Here is a 19,486-nt window from a genome sequence, read left to right as displayed (position 1 = left end):
GAAATGGCATATTGAACTCTGAAACTGAGAAGATCTGAAGGAAAAAAAAATGTTTCACGTTTTTGTAAGAGTGTTTTATAAGGAAAAATAAAGTAGATAAACTCAAAGTCCATATGCCGTTGAATGGGTCGTAAATACTGATTAGAAGTGTAGCATGCGGTTATAATGCAGTTTTGTAGCCTATGTAAGTTTTTGTACGCCGCTATAATTGCTTTCTCTATGACAGACGTCCTTTGACAGAAGATACTTATGTAATTTTGTACCTAATTAAACAGGATGCGTTTCTAACATCTAGGTGTTCTGTTACTGGGAAAATCACAATAAACAAGTTTGTGACATAAAGTTGACCTGTTTAATCTGTATCTTAAGATTTTCTTTTAATTCATATTATTAAAGATATCTGAGTGTACAGTTAAAACAATTTGAGCAGAACTAACTTTTCTAAGTGCTCAATAACCCCAAGAGAAATTTTGCTGTGGTTGGTTTTCCAGTTCTTATTAGCTAGGTTTGTGTGCTTTGAAGCTAAATGGAAGAATTTCCATTTGATTTTGCTTCAGGTAACCCTAGAGAATTGAGAGCATGCTTTGCCTTGTTCTACTTACCATTGGTTTTTAATGTGCGTTGTAGCTTGATATTTTGTCTGGTCATCAATATGCTTACAAGCCTGGTATTAATGACATAATGAGTGCTAAATGTACCTGATGTTTGTGAAGGTGACGTGACTCTCAATTCTGAGAATACTTAACATTAGAGGAGCTTTAAACGCTGCAGTCACCTTATTAAGGAAGGAGTTCAGGAATGGCCTTTGGTCATTCTCAGCATGCCTCCTTGCGTTTAAGAGTGAAAAGAGAGATGATAATGTTGTGCCTGGACTTGTCTGTGTAGAGTTTAGGGTACCCTGGGGTTTTTGCATCTAACTGTAAAACAAGCTATAACATGCTTATTCCTGATTTTCTTGTTTTTCTTTCAACCATTTCAGAGCCCTGCAGGAGTCATTAAATCAAAACTTCATGCTGATCATCACCCATCGAGAAGTCCAGCGGGAGTACAACCTCAACTTCTCAGGAAGCAGTACCATTCAGGAGGTGAGTGCTGTTTCACAGCTGAAGAATAAATGTAGCTCATTATAGCTAATGCCAGATCTGTTAAAGACAGTTTCACGTGGTCTTGTTGGAAACTCCTTTGTTTTATTAGTCGTCTTCTTAGTTTAATCAGCTCGCTCATCAAGATTACTATAATTTAATTAAAGAACAGAAAGTTTTCTGTTACGCTGTACCGGGAAGATGCTGCTTTTTATGTTATAATAATATAATAAATGTGTACAGCATTTACTGAGTTACTTCGTAGTGATGAGAAAAGACATTTTACTTTTAAGCCCTTTGAACCTCTTGCTATCTACTCTTTTAATCAGCTCCATCTTCATTTTATAGGCACCTCTACTATTACTGGCTGTTATCGTAGTGCTCTAGTTCTTACTGGCTTGGTAGCCTTATGGTTTCTTTATATAATGGATGTCACTGCTATTCTGTAGAATGGCCAGCAAGGGGTGATATTGTAGAGAACTTCATCAAAATTAGAACCCTTAGGAGCAAATATCTCTGTATGAATCTGGACCTTCCGAATTTACAGCAAGGAGTCGCTGCGTGTTTTTTAGAATTCCTTTCTATGTGTAAGGTTCTTTTTCTAATGCTTCATGGTGTATCTAATGCCACATTTTGGGTGTTACTTTCCATATAACCCACTAACTTATGGAAATACCACAAACAATACAGAAATGGGAATCTTAAGAATTCATGTTATGAAATGTTAAGATTAAATGTTTGCTTTTATCATGAAATGTGTACTTGCTATTGATCTGACACTTCCCTCAATCTTCTGCTGTTAAACATATTTGATGGAAATGTTTCATTTGATAGAGTGACAGAATTATTTTAAGTCCAACAATATTAGCTATCAGAGCATTATTCCATGGAACAGTGAGAAGTAATTATCAACTGCTTTTATTCTGAATCTTGTTATTCTTAAGATGTAAATTTTAATTCTCCTCTGCATGAAAGCCTGTTTCCTGTTGTAGTTTTTAAAACCTTCTATACTAAATTCTGTTATTTTTTTTAAATATAAGCACACAAATCTAGTTGCAGCAGTTCGTTTTTCTGAGTAGTTGAGCACTAGTCTTTAAAATTAGAATCAAATATTTTAATCGTGTATTCCCATAAATCCTCAAATTACTTGTAGTTTTAAATAGTGAGATCCTGAAAGAAAAAAATATCACACATATTGCCAGTTTATTTGTTTGTTTTTATCTGTGCTGTATCAATTACTGATCTACTGGTGTGTTTCACCAGATTTAAAGGACCCAAAAAGCTGTGATGATGCATGGGAATTTAGGCTTTACATGCTGTTTACAGTCAACATGTTATGAGATGGAGTCAGCTTGATTTATGAGTTATAATTTTCTCCCCTAAGGAAGCCAAAAAACCCACATATGCCCACAACTTCATACCCATATTAGTATGAGCATCAAACCTTTTTTTGCCTTGTTTTTCTGTGTCTACGTGTTTCATCCAGTAGAGTGTATAAAACTGTGAAGATAATTTCAAAGGCTAAATGGAAAAGAATGCTGGACCTTCTTGTGCTATTGATGGCGAACAGGTGAATATGTGTCTGTGCAAAGTCTTGTGGAAGTCCCTGGGGATTTAGCTGAGACAAAATAATTGGTGAACATTTGTCTAATTATTGAAAACAAGCACTATTTCATATGTTTACTCCCTAATGACCTTGTAATTTTTTTTCCCTTTTAGCATAGATCATAGATTGTAATGAATGACTGATGAATTCAGTTACTTTATGTGATTTGGGGGAGTTGTTGGTATCTTTCCTTCTTTTCTCTTACATATTTCTATCCTTTTAAGAGGCTGTTAGATTTTCTTTTTCCTTTACTCTCCCGTTCACCCTGTAACAAATTAATAGTTTACTTTCCTTCTGATGCGTTTTTGTCATCACGGAAAGCTTGATGGAAGTTGCAGCTGCCAACCACAAGAGGGCAGGAAGGACTATTCAATTATTACCTAAAAATACCATTCAGTGTTTTCAAATTAGCTTCTGGTATATTAACAAAAAGGAGTATAATGGCCAAGTTATTGTTTGATTTACAGATAATTGGCATATTGCAGGGAGGAGACTTAATTTCACCCTTTTAAATTAAACAGGGAGATTTGAAAAGACATAAAATATTCATTAATGTTCAGTGATTATAAAGCAGTGGCATATATTTATTCTACCTTTATTACTGTTTCGATGGGAAAATACTGCAAATATTTCAGAAATCGAGTTGGCCATACTGACAAGTTGAAATGTTTAAGCAGTGTTAATGCAATCTTCTCACACGGTATATCCTATGCAGAAAGATTCAAAATGACTGCATCAATTATTAAAAGAAATATTTAAAATTCTAAAAGTGTTCCACTGTTTGCCACAGTTGGGTGCAACTGTCTCTGTAGGGCAATTTGTTTGGTTTGTTGTTATCTATTCCATAAAATTTGGAGGTATTTTTTCCAGGTGTTTCCAATAAAAAAAAACCTCAAAACCTGCCACCCTTTGAAAACTATCAGAGATTATTGCGAAGAATTAAATGCAAAATCCATTGAGCTGTCAGCTCTGGTTTAATAAAACACTGTTGCTTCAGTTCTCTGTGTTCATTGCATGGAATGTAATAGTAAATGATATTTGGATGATCTGATGTTTCTGAAAAAAACCCAAAAAGCAACTTGCTATTTAATGGGGAAACAAACGAAACAAAAATTCTCTAACTGACAGAAGCCTTAAGCTCAGGTCTGCTTGCACGGTTTCTCTTGTATTAAATCAGTAGCTGGATTTGGGATGGTTCCTATTTTTTTCTCTTAAATATTTTATTGACATCTTCAACACTTCACATATTAAGATGTAATTTCTCAGTTTTTAAAAATAGAAGTTTCTCTCAGTTATAGTGACATGGATTCATCAGCCTGTAGGCAATCATCGGAACTCAAATACAAAATGAAATTATCAAATTCTCTGTGTTGTTCTGTTTATTATTTTTCAGTGAGTTGGGCAGGGCAGTTGTTAACTTGGAAAGTTAACGATAACATGTTGGCCTAAATTGCAAATTAATCTGAGTCTCAGGTCTCTGACATCTGTTTGTTCTTGTAAAATTGCAGTATTAAATTAAATCTGGGCAGATACTGTTCTGGGAAATACCACGATTACTTTTTTCCATGATCTGCATTTTAAAGTGGAAATTAGTAGGGTTTGTGCCAGTTTGAAGACTGTACATTAATATATTTCCAGTGTATTGTATGGATAAATAAGGACAGTTATAACAAATTGAACTGCTCATACTTGTAAGACTACAGTGAGCTTTCCATCTGAACACTTGCTCTTTATTTTGCTAAAATAATTTGTAGAGATTATCCCTGCTGAAGTATGAGAATTTTTTAATTTTGATTTGACAAGCCATGTGCTAAATATTAAAACACATTGCCGCGTTCAACATAAAAGGTTTCCTGTCTATTCTTATGAAATTAGTTAGAAATTAAGATTTCCACTATATTTCATTTTTGCAAGTTTTAGTTACGTTATTTGATAGAGGAGAAGAGGAATATCTAAATATTTAATGGAAAGCAAGTTTGTGTTCTCATCGTGGAGTATACACAAACTAATTTGCAGAAAACTCTGGCACAAAAGCATGCTTCACCCTTCGTGTTGTTTAAGTCAGTGATGTGGGGAAAAGCCTCAGAAAATCTTAACAAACTGGATATCTCAAAAAGAAAGAGTTGGCGTTGGTCTGTTTAACTGCTGGTAGAGACTTTGAAGCCTTTTTTGTTATTCCTGTGTGCAGGATTACAGAAGTATCCAGTGTACACAGTCGGTGGCTGCTAAAGGGTGGACAAGTTAAATATGCAGCACGTCGGACCTCTTGTAGATCAGTGAATTTTTTGTTGAAGAGTCCAGTTGAGAATACTAGGTGAAGCATGTACCACGTACTGTAATTCCTAGTAAAACACAAAATCTGTCCAAACAATGCAAAGATGGGTCCATAAAATGCAGGCTGCCTTTGCATAGCTGCATCTGCTATCTATTCCGTTCCTTTAGCCAATGAAGTAATCAGAGGCTAGCATCGTAGCATCCCTGTCACCTGTGATAGGTAATATATTTGTTCTTTGTTCCCTATAGATTTACTGGCTAATGTGGAATATGAAAAGCAATGTATCCAATAGCACTGCAGGCAGGAGGAGGAACTGTGTGTACATAGAACTGCTTGGAATGAGATGAGCTACAAATTCTGTGCTGCCAGACCCTTAATGGAAGTCTGTGCTGATTTTTTCTTTAAACTATTTTTGAGAAGTTGATGAATGCGAAACAAGATAGGAAAACACCGTGAATGTTCATGCGGGCGGAAACCTTATTTAAAAGGTTTAAATAATTGTAATATGTAAATATAGATAAGCAGATGAATTACTTTCAATACAGAAAAAGAGAGCTTCGTACCTTTTTCAGATCAGACTTTTGATATTTGTACAAAATATTTTCAAACTCATAATGGAGTGAGATCACCCATAGTAAAGGTCAGACACTGACAGGGGGCACAACACGTATGTGTAGATGCGTTCTTTGTAACTGATTGCAGTAGAACACATTTGCCAAAGATGCTGATATGAACATCTCCAAATGTTGTACATACATGAAAAGTTGTCATATTTTTGAGCTGTTTAATTGTTTTAAAATAGTTACGCTATTCTTAGGCAAATAAAAACCAGCAGTTAGCAGATCTTTTTCATATGCAGGGTTGCACAAACATTCTGTACTGTTGTTCTCTTTCTATCAGAGAAACCAGCAGAGTATGTTGTGGCTATACATACTCAAGTTCCTTAGATTATTTTTGTGAAAATGGCGTGTTTTTTAAATTCTATTTTATTTTTTGCTGTTTAAAGAAATCTGTCAGGTAAAAATTATATTGAATTTATCTTGAGTAATGAGAACAGTAAATGGAACTTGAACATCTTATCGCTGCAGTAGCCTCGCTGTTGTGCAGTGGGAAGTGAGTGCTGTCTGGCTAGCTAGGTTTGGACTTCGTAAACCAGCAGAGAAAAGTCTATTTTTATACAGGTAAAGCAACCTCATGATTTTTTGGGGGAGCGAGAGAGAGGGCTTTTCTTGAAAAGAAGAACAGAACATTGCTAAGCTGAACTCTACATACTGAGGGGAACCTGTGATAAACTTTCTGTAAGTTATCATGTTATCAATTATCTGAAAAAGAAGTTTCTTGGGAAATAAGGGGAATCCATCTGTTGGGTACCTCTTTGAAAGTGATAACTTTATTAGGCGTTTAAAATACCTTAATGTCTGCCTTAGAGATCTGTTTCTAAGAGATTGCATTGATGAAGGCATACAACCATTTCTCTTTTCATGCAACAGAAAACGCAACTGGAGGTAATGGAAGGGCTCTTTTTACTTCTCTTTTAATTATGAAGCACACTATATTCCTGGCAGAACATGTTTCATAACCTGTAATTTGGTTTTGGTGGGTTTGGATGTGCATATCATTAAAGAAACGATCTTCAGTTATCAAAAACTGGTAAACATGGACATTTTTATATGCAAGAAAAGGCAGAGAGTAAATAATTGCACTGGTGACCAATACTGTAATAATCCTGTTTTACAATATGCACTTGACAGGTTGTAATAGTGCTAATTGAAGAGACTAATTCACACTTGCTTCATTCTATTCAAAGGCAAAATCAGCAGCTTGTTTTGCTTTTGACCAGATGGTCCTGATGAACACCTACTGTGCACTTTAAGTGCTTTACTAGAATTACAAAGGCTGGGGGCTGCGTCCGACTCAAAATGATTTGAGAAGAGAAAAAAACCTCACTGCTCAATGGATTTGGTGCAACTAAATTAATTCTAGTGGACCCATTACACATTGAGCCCCCTTTTCAAAGTGCTGAGCCTCCTCGTTTGTTCTGTAGCAATGAGAAAGTGAAAGGCAGATTACTGCAAACAGAAATAAAAAAAAAAAAAAGTGCTGTGAAAAGGAGAAAAGAGGCCTTGAAGCCTTTTCATATCATTTGGGTTTTTCAAGTGCGTTATTTTTGGGGAGGGTGGATGTATGAAAAGCCAATTGGAGATTTTTTTGTTTTAAAGTGCGCTATTTAAGTACTATGAATATAAAAGCAAGAGCAACAGTTGACTGAGTTTACTGTGGTAAAGCTTTGTGTCCGAGGATGAATCAAATTCATTATAGTCAATGCTTTGTATTTTCATATGAATGTAGGGTTAGTTTCACAAGACTGTGTCTGTTTAGGATAATTATAATTTAATATTTTCCTTTCATAAAGTTATCACTGTAAATATCTAAAATTTACTGAAGGCAAGTTTTTTTTCTGGCATTAATTTAGAAGCAGTCAGAGTTTAAAACTCCGGTGGAAGCTGTTTAATTTCCAAAGGCAGGAGAGGCATGTTCCAGTGGCGCTGAGGCACAGATTATTATAACTAATTAGAAGTCACACATCTGTTAGCTTTCGATTTGTCAGTGCTCGTAGTTTTGTGTGCATGTTTATATCTCTCTCTTTCTGTCTTTATTTCGTTCCCCGTCTCTGTTAGACTCCTTCCATAAATGTAGTTGGATTTGAGAGAAACTCTCAAAGGATGAGGATCAATTTATTTGAATTTGAAAGTAATGAGGAGTCATTGTTATAATTTTGATTCTAGGTCCTGTGCTATAAATGCTCAGTCATGTGAGTTGTCCTTATTTTAGAAGTAATCACACTGAATTGAGCGGCTTTGCTCGTGTAATTTAAGGATGCTGAGGATTTTGGGGATCAAGACCTAATTTAAAACCCTGAATTTTTTAAAAACTGCAATTAAAACCATCACCCGCTATTCTGATTCTGAATATTTGCTGTTTTACTTTCAGAGGTGGGGAATTTTTATGCATGGCTTCTATCATAATGATAGCTATTAAAAAGGTGTTAGCATGAAATGACAAGAGAACCTAAGAAGCTTTATGAACATATTAAACAGCCACGTTCCTAGCTCCTGTGCTGGTTGAAGTGGGAAGGCAGTATGCTGTGGCTAAATGCAGCAGCACTGCGATCTCTACGAATACCGTTCAGTTGAATCAAAGGTGAAAAATTAGGTAATGTTTTTCACGATTAAAAACTGGTTTACAACTTGTAAATTAGCACACCGAACCACGAATCAGCCTTTCTATCCTATGTTAACTATAGTATGAACACTCCTATTACTGCGTGATATACACTTATATTAAAAAAAATAATAAATCATTGAATTACTGATTTGTTTTCAAACAATGAAATTTGTATTTGTGCAAATTGTAGTGGGCTCGGTGTTTTCTCATGTTTTCTCATCAAACAACCCAATTATACTTATAAATAGTGAGGTGCTAATGAACTGTTGTTCTGGAAAAGTTTTTTTCTCTCTCTTTTTTTTTTTAACTTGAGTAAGAAAGGAAACACTTCACAATTTCAGAGTGCTTGCACGGTGCGAAAATATTTGAAAATATTGTACTTATGTAAATGATGTTGGTGCTATCACTTCTAAATACACAACAGAAGCTGATCTAAAAACCTCTTCTGTTCATACGGAGTGCAGCTAGAGTCTCAATGTTGTAAATTGCTCATTTAATTGGGAACTGATTATTTAGTTAATTCAGTCGTACATGTGTACATCTTTTTCAGTAAGATAATCTTTAAACCTAAATATAGGCTATAATAGTGCATTCGTTCAAGAGAAAGATAAACTTTAATGGAGAATTGAGGTGATGAGGATGTTTTACATAGCAGTTGTGGAGCTGAGACGCTGAAGTGATCTTAGCATCCTAACAACGGTACAATGATTGTACTGCACTATTCTGTTTTGTAATTATTACATAAAGAAAATAGTTGCTATTTCAAGGGTGAATTATTAATTTCCCTCTCTGTCTGATCCGTAATGTTGTAGTGAAACAGTGTGCTGTCTTTAGTAAACCCATAGCCTAAGGTTTTTCGGTTATATTTCTACGCTTGTGTAAAACATGAACTTAAAAAGTTAGTCTTTTGTATTTGCACCAAGAATCATGAGCATAAATTGAAGAGCCTTGCACTCATTTAAAGGATAAAATGGCCTCATAATCACCCTCAATAAATTCGTGTTACTGTTCTTAAAAAGGGTTATAGAAGCGCTCAGCAAACATTTGCAATAAGTGGCAAAATTTATGCCTTGCTTTGTGATAGTTGCGTGACCAGACAGTGGGGTATAGGATTGTTTTAAGGTTTTTACAGCTGCAGGCAAAAAGCATCTGTTCCTAGAAAAGCCTTCATTGTTTAATTTTGACACTGACTTTTCCATGCTGCTTGTACCAGTCCCTGGATTAGGTGCCACTAAGATAAAATTTGAGTTGCTCCCAAATACAGCTGTCACTCTACATAGCCTTGTAGCTTAGGGAAAGTAGACATAATCAAAATGAGCATTTTTTTCGTGCAAGGTCATCTCAGTCGACTGAAAAAGCCCCGAGCAGGAGTTTTGACAATATTCTATCTTTTGAGTAGCTCAGCTATTAGCTTTTGTGTTTATTTAATCGTTCTTCCAGTGATCGCTAGCATCTTTGAATGCCTCAGAAATAATGAAAGAAAGGGATTTTTAAAACTTCTCTACTTTTGCATGTACTTTATACTATACTTTTGATTAAGCAGTAACTGTGGTATTGCATAAATGCTGTGTTAGCTCTGTATCTCTACAGTGAAATGGAATGATTTACAAAAATCAGGGAAAACTGACATTTTTTAAAAGGGTTCTTTTCCTTCAAAGTTTCCAGTGAATTAAAAAATGAAAGAGCACTTCATTTTATGTATCCCAGAGTTGTGTTAATTTCTACCCAGCTGGTCTGAAATGATTGATACAAAGCCAAATTTGTGACTGCCTGCATTACAAAGTCTGTAATTTGCTAATGAATTATGATAATAATCTTTCATCATACATGAAAGATTTAGACAAACAATTTACTAACTATATAGTTTGATCACAATTTTTGGGTTTGTACCAAATCTTGAATCTACTTTATTTTCCTCAGCATAGATTAGCAAACCAAAGTGAACTTCTTATAACCTTGTTTTGGAAGCAGTAGTGCTGGAAATGAGTAGAAATGAGTAGAAATGACAGTGGACTGCTTAAGTGATAGTTATAAGCACCATGATGAATGTATGTACAAATGAAACCAGCCAGTTTTCAACTAGAGGAGCATCACAGTGTGTATGGTGTAAGAAATTGTTTGAGACTGCTTCTTGGGATGTAGAAATAAATTCAATCAAGTAGAAATGTTTCTCATGTTAACCCTCATTCAGGTGTGGTAGTGATGAGCTATCTAAAGCGTAGCTATGAAGAGATAACCAGATCCTCCAGAAACAGAGTAACTGTCACAAGAGTCAACCTGAGTGAGGTTGGTGGCTACCGATGTGCCACGGCAGCAGAACTGCTGGCTTGTCCTCACACCAGGGGCCTTTTGTGGAGACTGCTCACACTGGGATGTGAGCACACATTAAGCAGGTCCCTTCTTATATGAAATCAACTTATTTTTGCTCATCTCAGAGAGTGGACTCTGCACTTTCTGACCAAATGTTACTTCCCAGTTCTGCAGAACTTCTTTTGCATTGGATGTTTCAATTTTCCAATAATGAGCAATGTGGGGAAAAAGGCCCTAAAACTTTTGGTTCAGTGCCCTCTGAGTTCTCTCCTGTTTTGCAGATAACCTCTATTTTCTCTCTGCTCCTCTTGAGCTCAGTTCAGTTCAGTGGATTTTAGAAGACAGTGTTTCCAAGGATCTTCACAGCTGATAGCAACTGCAGAACAGTTCTGTAAAGACTTAACCTGTTTGAATTCATTCTGTTTGGAAGAGAAGAAGATTATCAGATGATGTTGAATTTCTTGAGTTACCTGCGGAAACTCTTAACAAATATTCTAGCAGGCAGCATAAAATATTTCTCGTGTTGGTTCTTTGCACGACTTTGCTCATGTTGGTTCTTTGCTCTGCCATGGGTTGCAACACAACTGTAGACTAAAAGTTAGTGTTTTGCAGGAAGATTTAAGAAGTGATATACAAATATCTCCCATGGCAGTTCAAGCTTAATCCTAGTTTACTGCTCTTGGTTCATTGAAATTCACACTCTCACACTACCCAGACCTAACAGAATGCTCCAGTGAATTTCATGTTTTTCCTTGGCCTTATGAGACCCAACTTTGGAATATTAACCTGGACATGTCTGACTTGATGGTTTACCTTCTGCTCCAGGGAGAGAAGTTCCACTAATGTTCTGTATTACCAAAAGTGTATCCTACTTCACTGTTCTATTGCTGCTGTTAGTGGAGAATGTCAGAGCTTCTATATTATTGTTTGTCTTAGTCCCTGCCCAGGCTGTCTTGTGGTCACAGTTCTCAGCTGTGTGCACAGGGGATGTTCTCAGCTGCAGTCTGGCCTTTTCTCTGCCAGCCCAGTGTCACTGCACAGAATAAAAAAGAGCCAAGACCTTTTAAGTAGAGTGGGTGAAAGAAGCCGTTAGTTAAAGCTGAAATTGTCAACACGAAACACTTCCCAGATTAATTTAAGTACTTCTTATGCTCAGACTTCTGAATTATTCAGGAATAAGTGATTCTTGCCTTAGAAGAGGAACTTCTTTTGGGTAAGCACAAGCAAGGAGTTTGTACAAGATACAGAAGGGAGATGCTGAACTGAAATTATGGCTTCAGATAAACTAATGTTTGCACACAAAGATGACAGTCAAGGTTTCCTAAATAAAAGTTACTTTTAGAACTGCTTAGTTCACTAAAAAGTATCCTGACATCAGAAATGAGTGAAACAAATTGGAGAACACTGTAAAATCTTTAGTTTTCTGTTTCTCCTGAAAGAAACTGTAGAGAGATTTTGGGTGCTGTATTGGGTACTGATGCTGTAAGTGCAGTCACTGAAATGTCACTTCCTAGGATTTATACTGTTTTCAATTTCCTTTTAATGGAAGTGTAGTAAGATATATACAGTTTAGCTCTGTGATTCCAGATGGTCAGATTATTTGCCATTTTAGAAGTATGTACAACTTTCTAGGAAGGGATTTTATCACTGCCTGGCAGACGCATTGTAGAAACATCGTAGAAGTCCTTGTTGGTTCTATTTTTTCTTTTTTTTTCTTTTTTTTTTTTTTTTTGCACTCATCTCCTTACAATACTGTGAAAGTCTTGAGATATTTTTCTGTGGTTTTAAATGACAGTAATATCAGAATTTCTGAGAGTTTCTGAGAGAACTGCTGGATACCAGGTACATGAGCCACTGGACAGGACTGCCTGTCTGGAGAGGAAGGAGAGTGGTGAGAATTAAGGTCTGTGATGCACCAAATCCCTGTTCTTCACATTTTTCCCCTCTGTTCCATAGTAATGTATACACATGAATGATGTCTCAAAAAGATCTATTGTTGCACTGAATTTTCTCAATTCCAAAAGTGTGATCCCTAAATAGAAAAATGTAATTGTCTTGTTTGTATGCTACTCTAGGCCAGGAAAGCAATATCAGAAGCTTTATCTTCTTATCGGAAGATTTTTCATCATTTAAGTTGTATAAAATGAAGGTGGAATGGGGTGCAGATTTTGATGAAAGTCCTATTTTAAATAGGAAGTTAAATTAGTACATTAAGTACATTATTAGCATTGTTTCATTACTTTTTTTTCACATCAGTGTGAAGTGGGGGACAATAAAACTCAAAGATTAGGCATTTATTTTGGAAAAATAAATGCATACTGTTCAAAATAGGTTATAATTCTAGCATACAGTCTAAAATAAGCATCCATCCTCTCAAGATGTTATCAGAAGAGAATTTTGTTAGAATGCAGGGCAAGTATACTGTAATTCAGAAATTTTTAAGTTCTTATTGTCTTCATATTTACTTTCTGCAATACAAAACACTAAGTGTCTTCCAGTGTGCTGAGGGCTAAATGGCTGTGATTAATGTAGTTAGGAATCTTTCAGATTAGTCCTTGCCAAGTGCAAGTTAACGATGGTAAGAAGGAGTTGTTAGGATTAGCACCATAAATGGGAAAGTCTGTGATTTTTATTTTGCTTGCTGTCATATGATGCAGTGCACAGAAAGCAAAGCACAGTGGGCATGCTTTCATTTGAGTGGCACCTTACAGGGTGCATGGTGAAGGTGCATGTGAGGCACACATAACAATTGCAGTGGAGGAAAGTGTTAGGACTATGCAGCAACTGGTGTGCTTTTGGGTTTCTGGCTTTGAGGGAGTGCCTTGGCAGCATCCTGCCTGAGATCAGAGCAACACCCAACCACATGTCCATTTTCCATTGCTCAGCTTTCAGAAGAAACTGAACACATGGTCTCAGGTTGCACCAGAACAGGTTCATACTGGGTGTTTGAAAGAATTTCTACATGTGGAGGGGTGGTCAGATACTGGGACAGACTGCCCAGGGAAGTGATGGTGTCCTGCTCCCTTGGAGGTAGTTAAGAGATACGTGGGCATGGCACTAAGAGATGTAGTTTAGTGATGGGACTTGGTTGAGTTGGTGGTTGGACTTGGTGACCTTGAAAGTCTTTTCCAGCCTATTTGATGATTCTATATTGAATTACACCTTGAAAACTGTTCCTTTGTGGAGGGAATTACTGAGTACAATGCTTGCATATTGGGTTTTTAAACAGGAACTGAATTTTCACAGGTTATTACATGAATATCAAGTGGATTTTTCTATTAATTACATTAGTTATTCTTGATATTAAGATAGATAGGACAACAAAATGGCTCTCGCCTACGACTTGGAGAAGGTATTTTTTTACTTTCTGGTGTCTTTTTGTTGGTGTATACTTTGTATACTGCATCTGCAGAACTGTGAGTATTCTTTTTCAGAGGAGGAGCTGCTAGTATGGATCTGTAAAGCAGTTGTCTTATTAACATCTTCACCGTGAAAAAAAGAATAGCTGATTATGTAAATGAGCAGCTCGTGATGCTATAACTTGTCAAATAAATGTTGGTGCAGTATAGCTGAGCAAACTGTTTCAGTGTGTGCATATACAGTAGGTATTTCTCTCCAAATTAATATTTGCATTTGAAATATGTGCGTAGTGCAAATACATGAGAAGTATATAACAATTAATAATATTTTGTTTGATGTTTACTTATGATGTGCTCTGCATTTTAATTCTTAATGTTATCTGCTTCTTTAATCATCTTGAATTAGTGTTCCAAATGTATTGATTCAAAGGAATTTATTATTTAGCTATTACTTAGCTATTAAGTTTTGATAGACGTTGTATCCTTGAAGCAGGTTGGGTTTGGTCTATACTTAGCTAGCAATTGTGAGGCTGCCATTTTGTTCTTCAAACTTTTAGGCCGTCGTAAAACTGTATATATGGTAAATCATAGTAAAACATCTGTATTTATAAAGCACTTAATAGTTACATACATGCACCTGATAGAGAGCAAAACCTTGGTTCCCTCAAGAGTCCTGTCTTTACTAAGGAAGCAGTAGAAGCTACTGTCCGTACTAAAATGGGCCCTACTGGTTGTATAGTTAAAAAAAAGTAACACCAAGGGCTATAGCACGAAATGTGGAGCTGGCAAGAACCTCACAAGTATGCCTTTCAGCCAATATTGCTACATGTTAATGTATTGAAATTAATATTTTCCATCAGGAGGCACATGTGAGGTGTATAAATAAGGACTTAGATTTGAAGACTTCTTACAGTCTCTATTGCGTGTAATGGACAATTATTACCCTTATAATAATAATATGGAGGATTTTTAAGTGGCAAGTTCTTCAGCATTACAGTTCTCTTCCTAGATTTCTTTCCATGGTGACTTCTTGGAGTGTAAAACCTCTTCTTTCTTCTTCAGCCCAAAGGAGTCCTTTGAATTTGGATGTACGAGGGGGATGGGAGGGGGAGGCTTCCGTGGCTTTCTTTAGAGCCTTTTCTCAATTACGTGTGTTATTTTGTCCCATTTTTGAATTACAACCAGTATGCTGTAATGCAGTTGGAATAAGAAGGAAAGAAAAGTCAGTTTTGCACTGCTTCCTTGGGTTGCTTGACAATTTAAAAGTAGTGTTACCTTAGAAATGAGTAGAAAGCTCTGTGACCATATCCACCATAAATCAAAACTTGTTTACATTTTTAAATTTCTGTAAATGTGTTGTCCGTGTTCATTTTAACTCCTGTTACAATGGTGATTTGCTGGGCAGCTTTTTAGGTCTTTGTCCAGGCTAGCGATAAATGTCACTGTTGTTTAACAGAGGTGAAAACCTGCTTGCTCGGATAGGACAGTGCTCCCTTAGAATTGTCGGTGTCCTCTCTCTGGGATTCACATCCTGCTGCCTTCCTCATAGGGGTGATCCCAGAGCTTGAGAGTGGGAGCGGATGGGCTGTTCTCAGCAGCTGTTTGCTCTTAGACTTCTGTTTAGGATCCTAGCTGGGTGTCGGCATCATTTTAAAGCTGTGTTTAACTCCCTGTCATCCTGCTCCCCTCCGCCTCCCTGTGCGGTGCTTTGAAGGCAGCCCTGGGGTCAGCGGCTGCTTGGCTGCTTCGGGAGCTGAGCCGCTGCTGGAGGGGGATCCTGGGAAGCATTGCACAATCAGGAGCCTGGCAGACCTGTCAATGGCTTTTTCCCCCCCCTGAGTGTTAATTGTGGTCGCAAAAATTAAGTGTTTCTTTAAAATTAACATCTTGATATTACGTATTTACTTTCCAACAGGTATCTTCAATGTCAGGCTTACTCAGCAGACAAGTCAAAACAGGAATATTTTTAACTGCTGTAGGAGCGAGTCTCAGCCCGGGATCTCAGAAAATCACAGCGTTCATTCCGGTTAGCAGCTAATAGGAAACAATAAAGATTTAGGGTTCAGAATTTAATTGGCACTGATGTCGATGCAGGAAGCACAACAGCATACAGTTTATTCTTGTGAAGCTTTTATTGATTCTATTTTAAAAGGAGGGCTCTGATGAAAGCAGTAAGAGGCGTTTAATTTGCAAGTATTTCTACACAGTTTTTTCTGAAATGTAAATGCTTTTCTATCCCCCTCTATCACTGCACATTAAACTTTAAGATCTTCTGATTCAGAGGCAGATACTGAAAAACCAAAGCATGATGTTGTCATTTTTCCTGTTTAGCTTGTTTGGGTGAGATTGAGTCTTTCTTGCTGACACCTTGCCTTTGCGTCTTTCCCAAGTGTGATGTGCATTTAGAAGTATTTTAGTGTATCCTCAAGATCTTCAACCCAGATTTTATTCCTAAGAGTGAACGGATCTGTAATAACATTCTTATAAAGTGCTGAAATGAACAGAATCTTCCTCTGTTTTTGGTATTGTTTTTAGACTAAAAACTAGACGGGATTTTTGTGACGAAGTCAAATGACCTTTTGCATTTCCGTGAGTAACTGAGAGTATTTCTTCAAGTACAGGTGAATCTGATGCTTTCAGAACCCACAACTAATTGAACATGCACTGTGGAATGAGCTGGAGCAGCCTCTGAATGAGTCTCACGGCTTCATGTAAACCATGATTAATTTTGAGTCCTCAGGGTATCGATAAGATGTGCATGTATTCAGCAGCTGATAATCTCTAATTTCAGAACATATGTGTTTCTTGTTTCTTTTTTTGGTAAGAAGCAATCTGTTTACTTTCCATTCTGACCCATCCGTTTTCTCCCTAGCATCGGTGACAGATTACACACATTTCTTCTGGTCAGGATTTACAATTTCAAACGCCTTTCTCTGTGACACCATTACCAGCAGCATTTAGCTCTTTGTTGGCTTTCTGCCATCCCTGCAACCTTTTTTCCTGCTGCTTTTCAGGAATTCTTTTTCACAAGACATCTGCAAGCAAGCCTTTTCTGGATCTTCTAATCCTGTGTGTTTTAATAAAGGCCTCTTGTTTCAAGGGAAGAGGATTTTACAGAAACTATTCCAAATATCTGAAATGGCTACTGGGTGAAGATGCTTGCCTCTCAAACAGGGGATCTTGAATGCCTTTGCTCTCACATCCATGTGGAGAGTTTGGATGTTACTGACCAGGTTTCACTGCTCAAGGAGGTCAGTCTGTCTGTGTTCCTTCACCTGGCAGTTTTCTCTTTTTACACTGCAGCTCCTTTCTTGCCCAAGAACTGCTTTTGGTTCTGAGTGTGTCAGGACTGCTATTCATCAGATGTTACCGAGAGGGACAAAAATACCAAATACATTGACTGACTGTGTCACATATCCTCAGAAGTTTCTAGACTGTGATTACTCAAGGCTGATCTTCTGGTTTCAGAAATGTGTTCTAGATCTTTTCTCTTTTTAACATGGCAGACGCATGCTTGATCCCTTGTATGTACTTGTGATTAACTTTCTCCTAAATGTTCTCATATAGATTATGAAAGAGGTGATAATAATTTTGCTGTCCCATTTCAAACAATTTTAGATCCAAGGCATGCTCACTACTCTGGTGACTGACAAGTAGAATTTCACATTTTCACTCCAGGTTTTTGGCTTGTTCCTGTTGGACTGTAACTTATTTCTCCATCTCACAGCCATGCACCTCATGATGTACATGGATGCTTCCAGGATTGGAAATGGATGTTTATTCTAATTGGTTGGAATAGTCCAGGAGACTCATTAAGATATATTTAAATGACTTTTCTTGGGGGAGATGTTTAAATTGTTTCTCATGGAAGCTTATTCCAAAGGGATATTGGATTATTTCTTGAATCTCAGAGTGCAGAGCTCTCAGCTGTGTTAGATACTAAATATGTCTTTGTCACTTCAGCTCGTTACCCATTAGGAGAAGCAAGGAAAATTACTGCTCAAAGCAGAACTTGTCACTTGCTGTTAAATAACTGTCCTTCTGCTCAGAGACATCCTTTGCCATTGTTGCAGTGAGATTCAAAAAAAAGGTGTATTTTGAAGTATGTGAAAGATAAAGACCAGGTATAACTTTCTTGTTATAAGGCAATAATAAGGAAGATTATACAGGAGCAATTCATTACTCTTTGCCTTTCAAGCACTTAAAAGAAAAACAGAGCTGAAAATATTTCTTTGGGAGATACTGAAATACCTCATTAGATCTTTCTTTTTATTGGCTATTGAAGTGATAATTCTGTAACAGGAAAGAAAGCAAGGCTAAATTCTGCTTTGATTTATAAAAATGTGTTAATTTGAGCTGAATAGATTTTTTTCTGATGTTAATATTTCTCATCTGTGACTATCGTTTTGTAATACATAGTTTCTAGTTTTATTATAGAGGAAAAGCAGTTCTGATGGGGACTGTGCTAGATCTCTGCAGTGTGGCAGGCATTTTTGGCGAAATAAGTATCATCTGAGTTTCTAATAACCTGCAATTTAAGTAATTTTCCTCATTAAGTGGAATAGTCTTCACTGTTTCTTGAACAGTTCCATGGATGCATGTAGAGCTAAGTTTGAAGAATGAGAAGAAAAGAATATATGTTTGTAACCTTACTTAAAACTTTATTTCAGTGCGATGGCAGGTTTGTACAGAAGAGTAGTGAAAATGAATGTGCTGTTATGTCTTGGCTGAAAAGGATAGGTTCAGCAAAACAGGTCTTCTCTTCTTCATAAAATGGATGCTGCTTGTAGAGGAAGCTTCTTCATTGGAAAGGATTCCAGCTTATCTGTCTCTGGGTTGTTCTATCTGCTGGTTTTCTAGAGCTTGCGTTACTGGTTTTGTTTCTCCTTTTCTGCTAACACATTTCCTTCACCTTCTTGTGTTCAACTCAGTCTTCAGGTTTTACAGTGTTACTCTCAGCTTACTTCCTATTACTTCCTAATACTTTTCTGTTACCTGATAACCTCACACAGAGAACAGGAGTTGTAAGTAACCCTTTAAAACCTGTGTGTAGAAAAGCATGGTTTTGGCAACTTGAATCTTACTCACTTGATCGGACCATCATCTTTTTCTATGCTATAAATGTGTGCAACTCTTGTACGCCTACCACTAGTTCAAGTGCTGAATCTGAAGAAATAAGAGCCAGAGAGGGGTCTTTGGTTATGCAGCGCCTCTACTTTTCAACTGTATTCTATTTCTTGAGGGAATACGCTTAAACATATTTAAGTGTGATAAAAATACTATTCATGGAACAAACGCAAGAAAAAAATTACCACTTCTTTCAGTAAAGGTAAAAATCTACATTCAGATTGCACCTTTGCCCAATTCATTTTGTTAACAGAATCTCATCTTTGTTTCCCTCGCAGTCTTACTGTCTTTAACTTTTTAGAATTCTGGTGAAGCTCAATTTTCACCTTATCACAGAAGAGGAAGACAAGAGTATAGTTGACAAATATGTACAGAAGTTAATGATAATGATTCTTGTCCCTTTTTCTCAGAACTCTTTAATGTTTTCACCTGTACTGCCACTGCTATTGCAGTGCAGTCTGTGTCAATAAAAAGAAATGAGAGAGGCAGAGGTCTATATATT

General features: G+C 36.8%; 1 protein-coding gene across 5 annotated transcripts in view; it reads left to right on the top strand.

Moving 5' to 3' along the window:
* FAF1 (Fas associated factor 1) overlaps positions 1-19,486 on the top strand; it is a 145,110-nt gene that overhangs the window by 43,861 nt on the left and 81,763 nt on the right. For all 5 annotated transcript variants that reach the window (XM_040704871.2, XM_040704872.2, XM_015291225.4 and 2 more), the window contains one exon: positions 980-1,085. In XM_040704871.2, the coding sequence (XP_040560805.1) occupies positions 980-1,085 (106 nt within the window). The remainder of the gene's footprint in view (positions 1-979; positions 1,086-19,486) is intronic.

The sequence above is a fragment of the Gallus gallus genome, chromosome 8, assembly GCF_016699485.2.
Source record: "Gallus gallus isolate bGalGal1 chromosome 8, bGalGal1.mat.broiler.GRCg7b, whole genome shotgun sequence".
Classification (NCBI taxonomy): Eukaryota; Metazoa; Chordata; class Aves; order Galliformes; family Phasianidae; genus Gallus; species Gallus gallus.
This window is presented reverse-complemented; position numbering and strand designations above follow the sequence as displayed.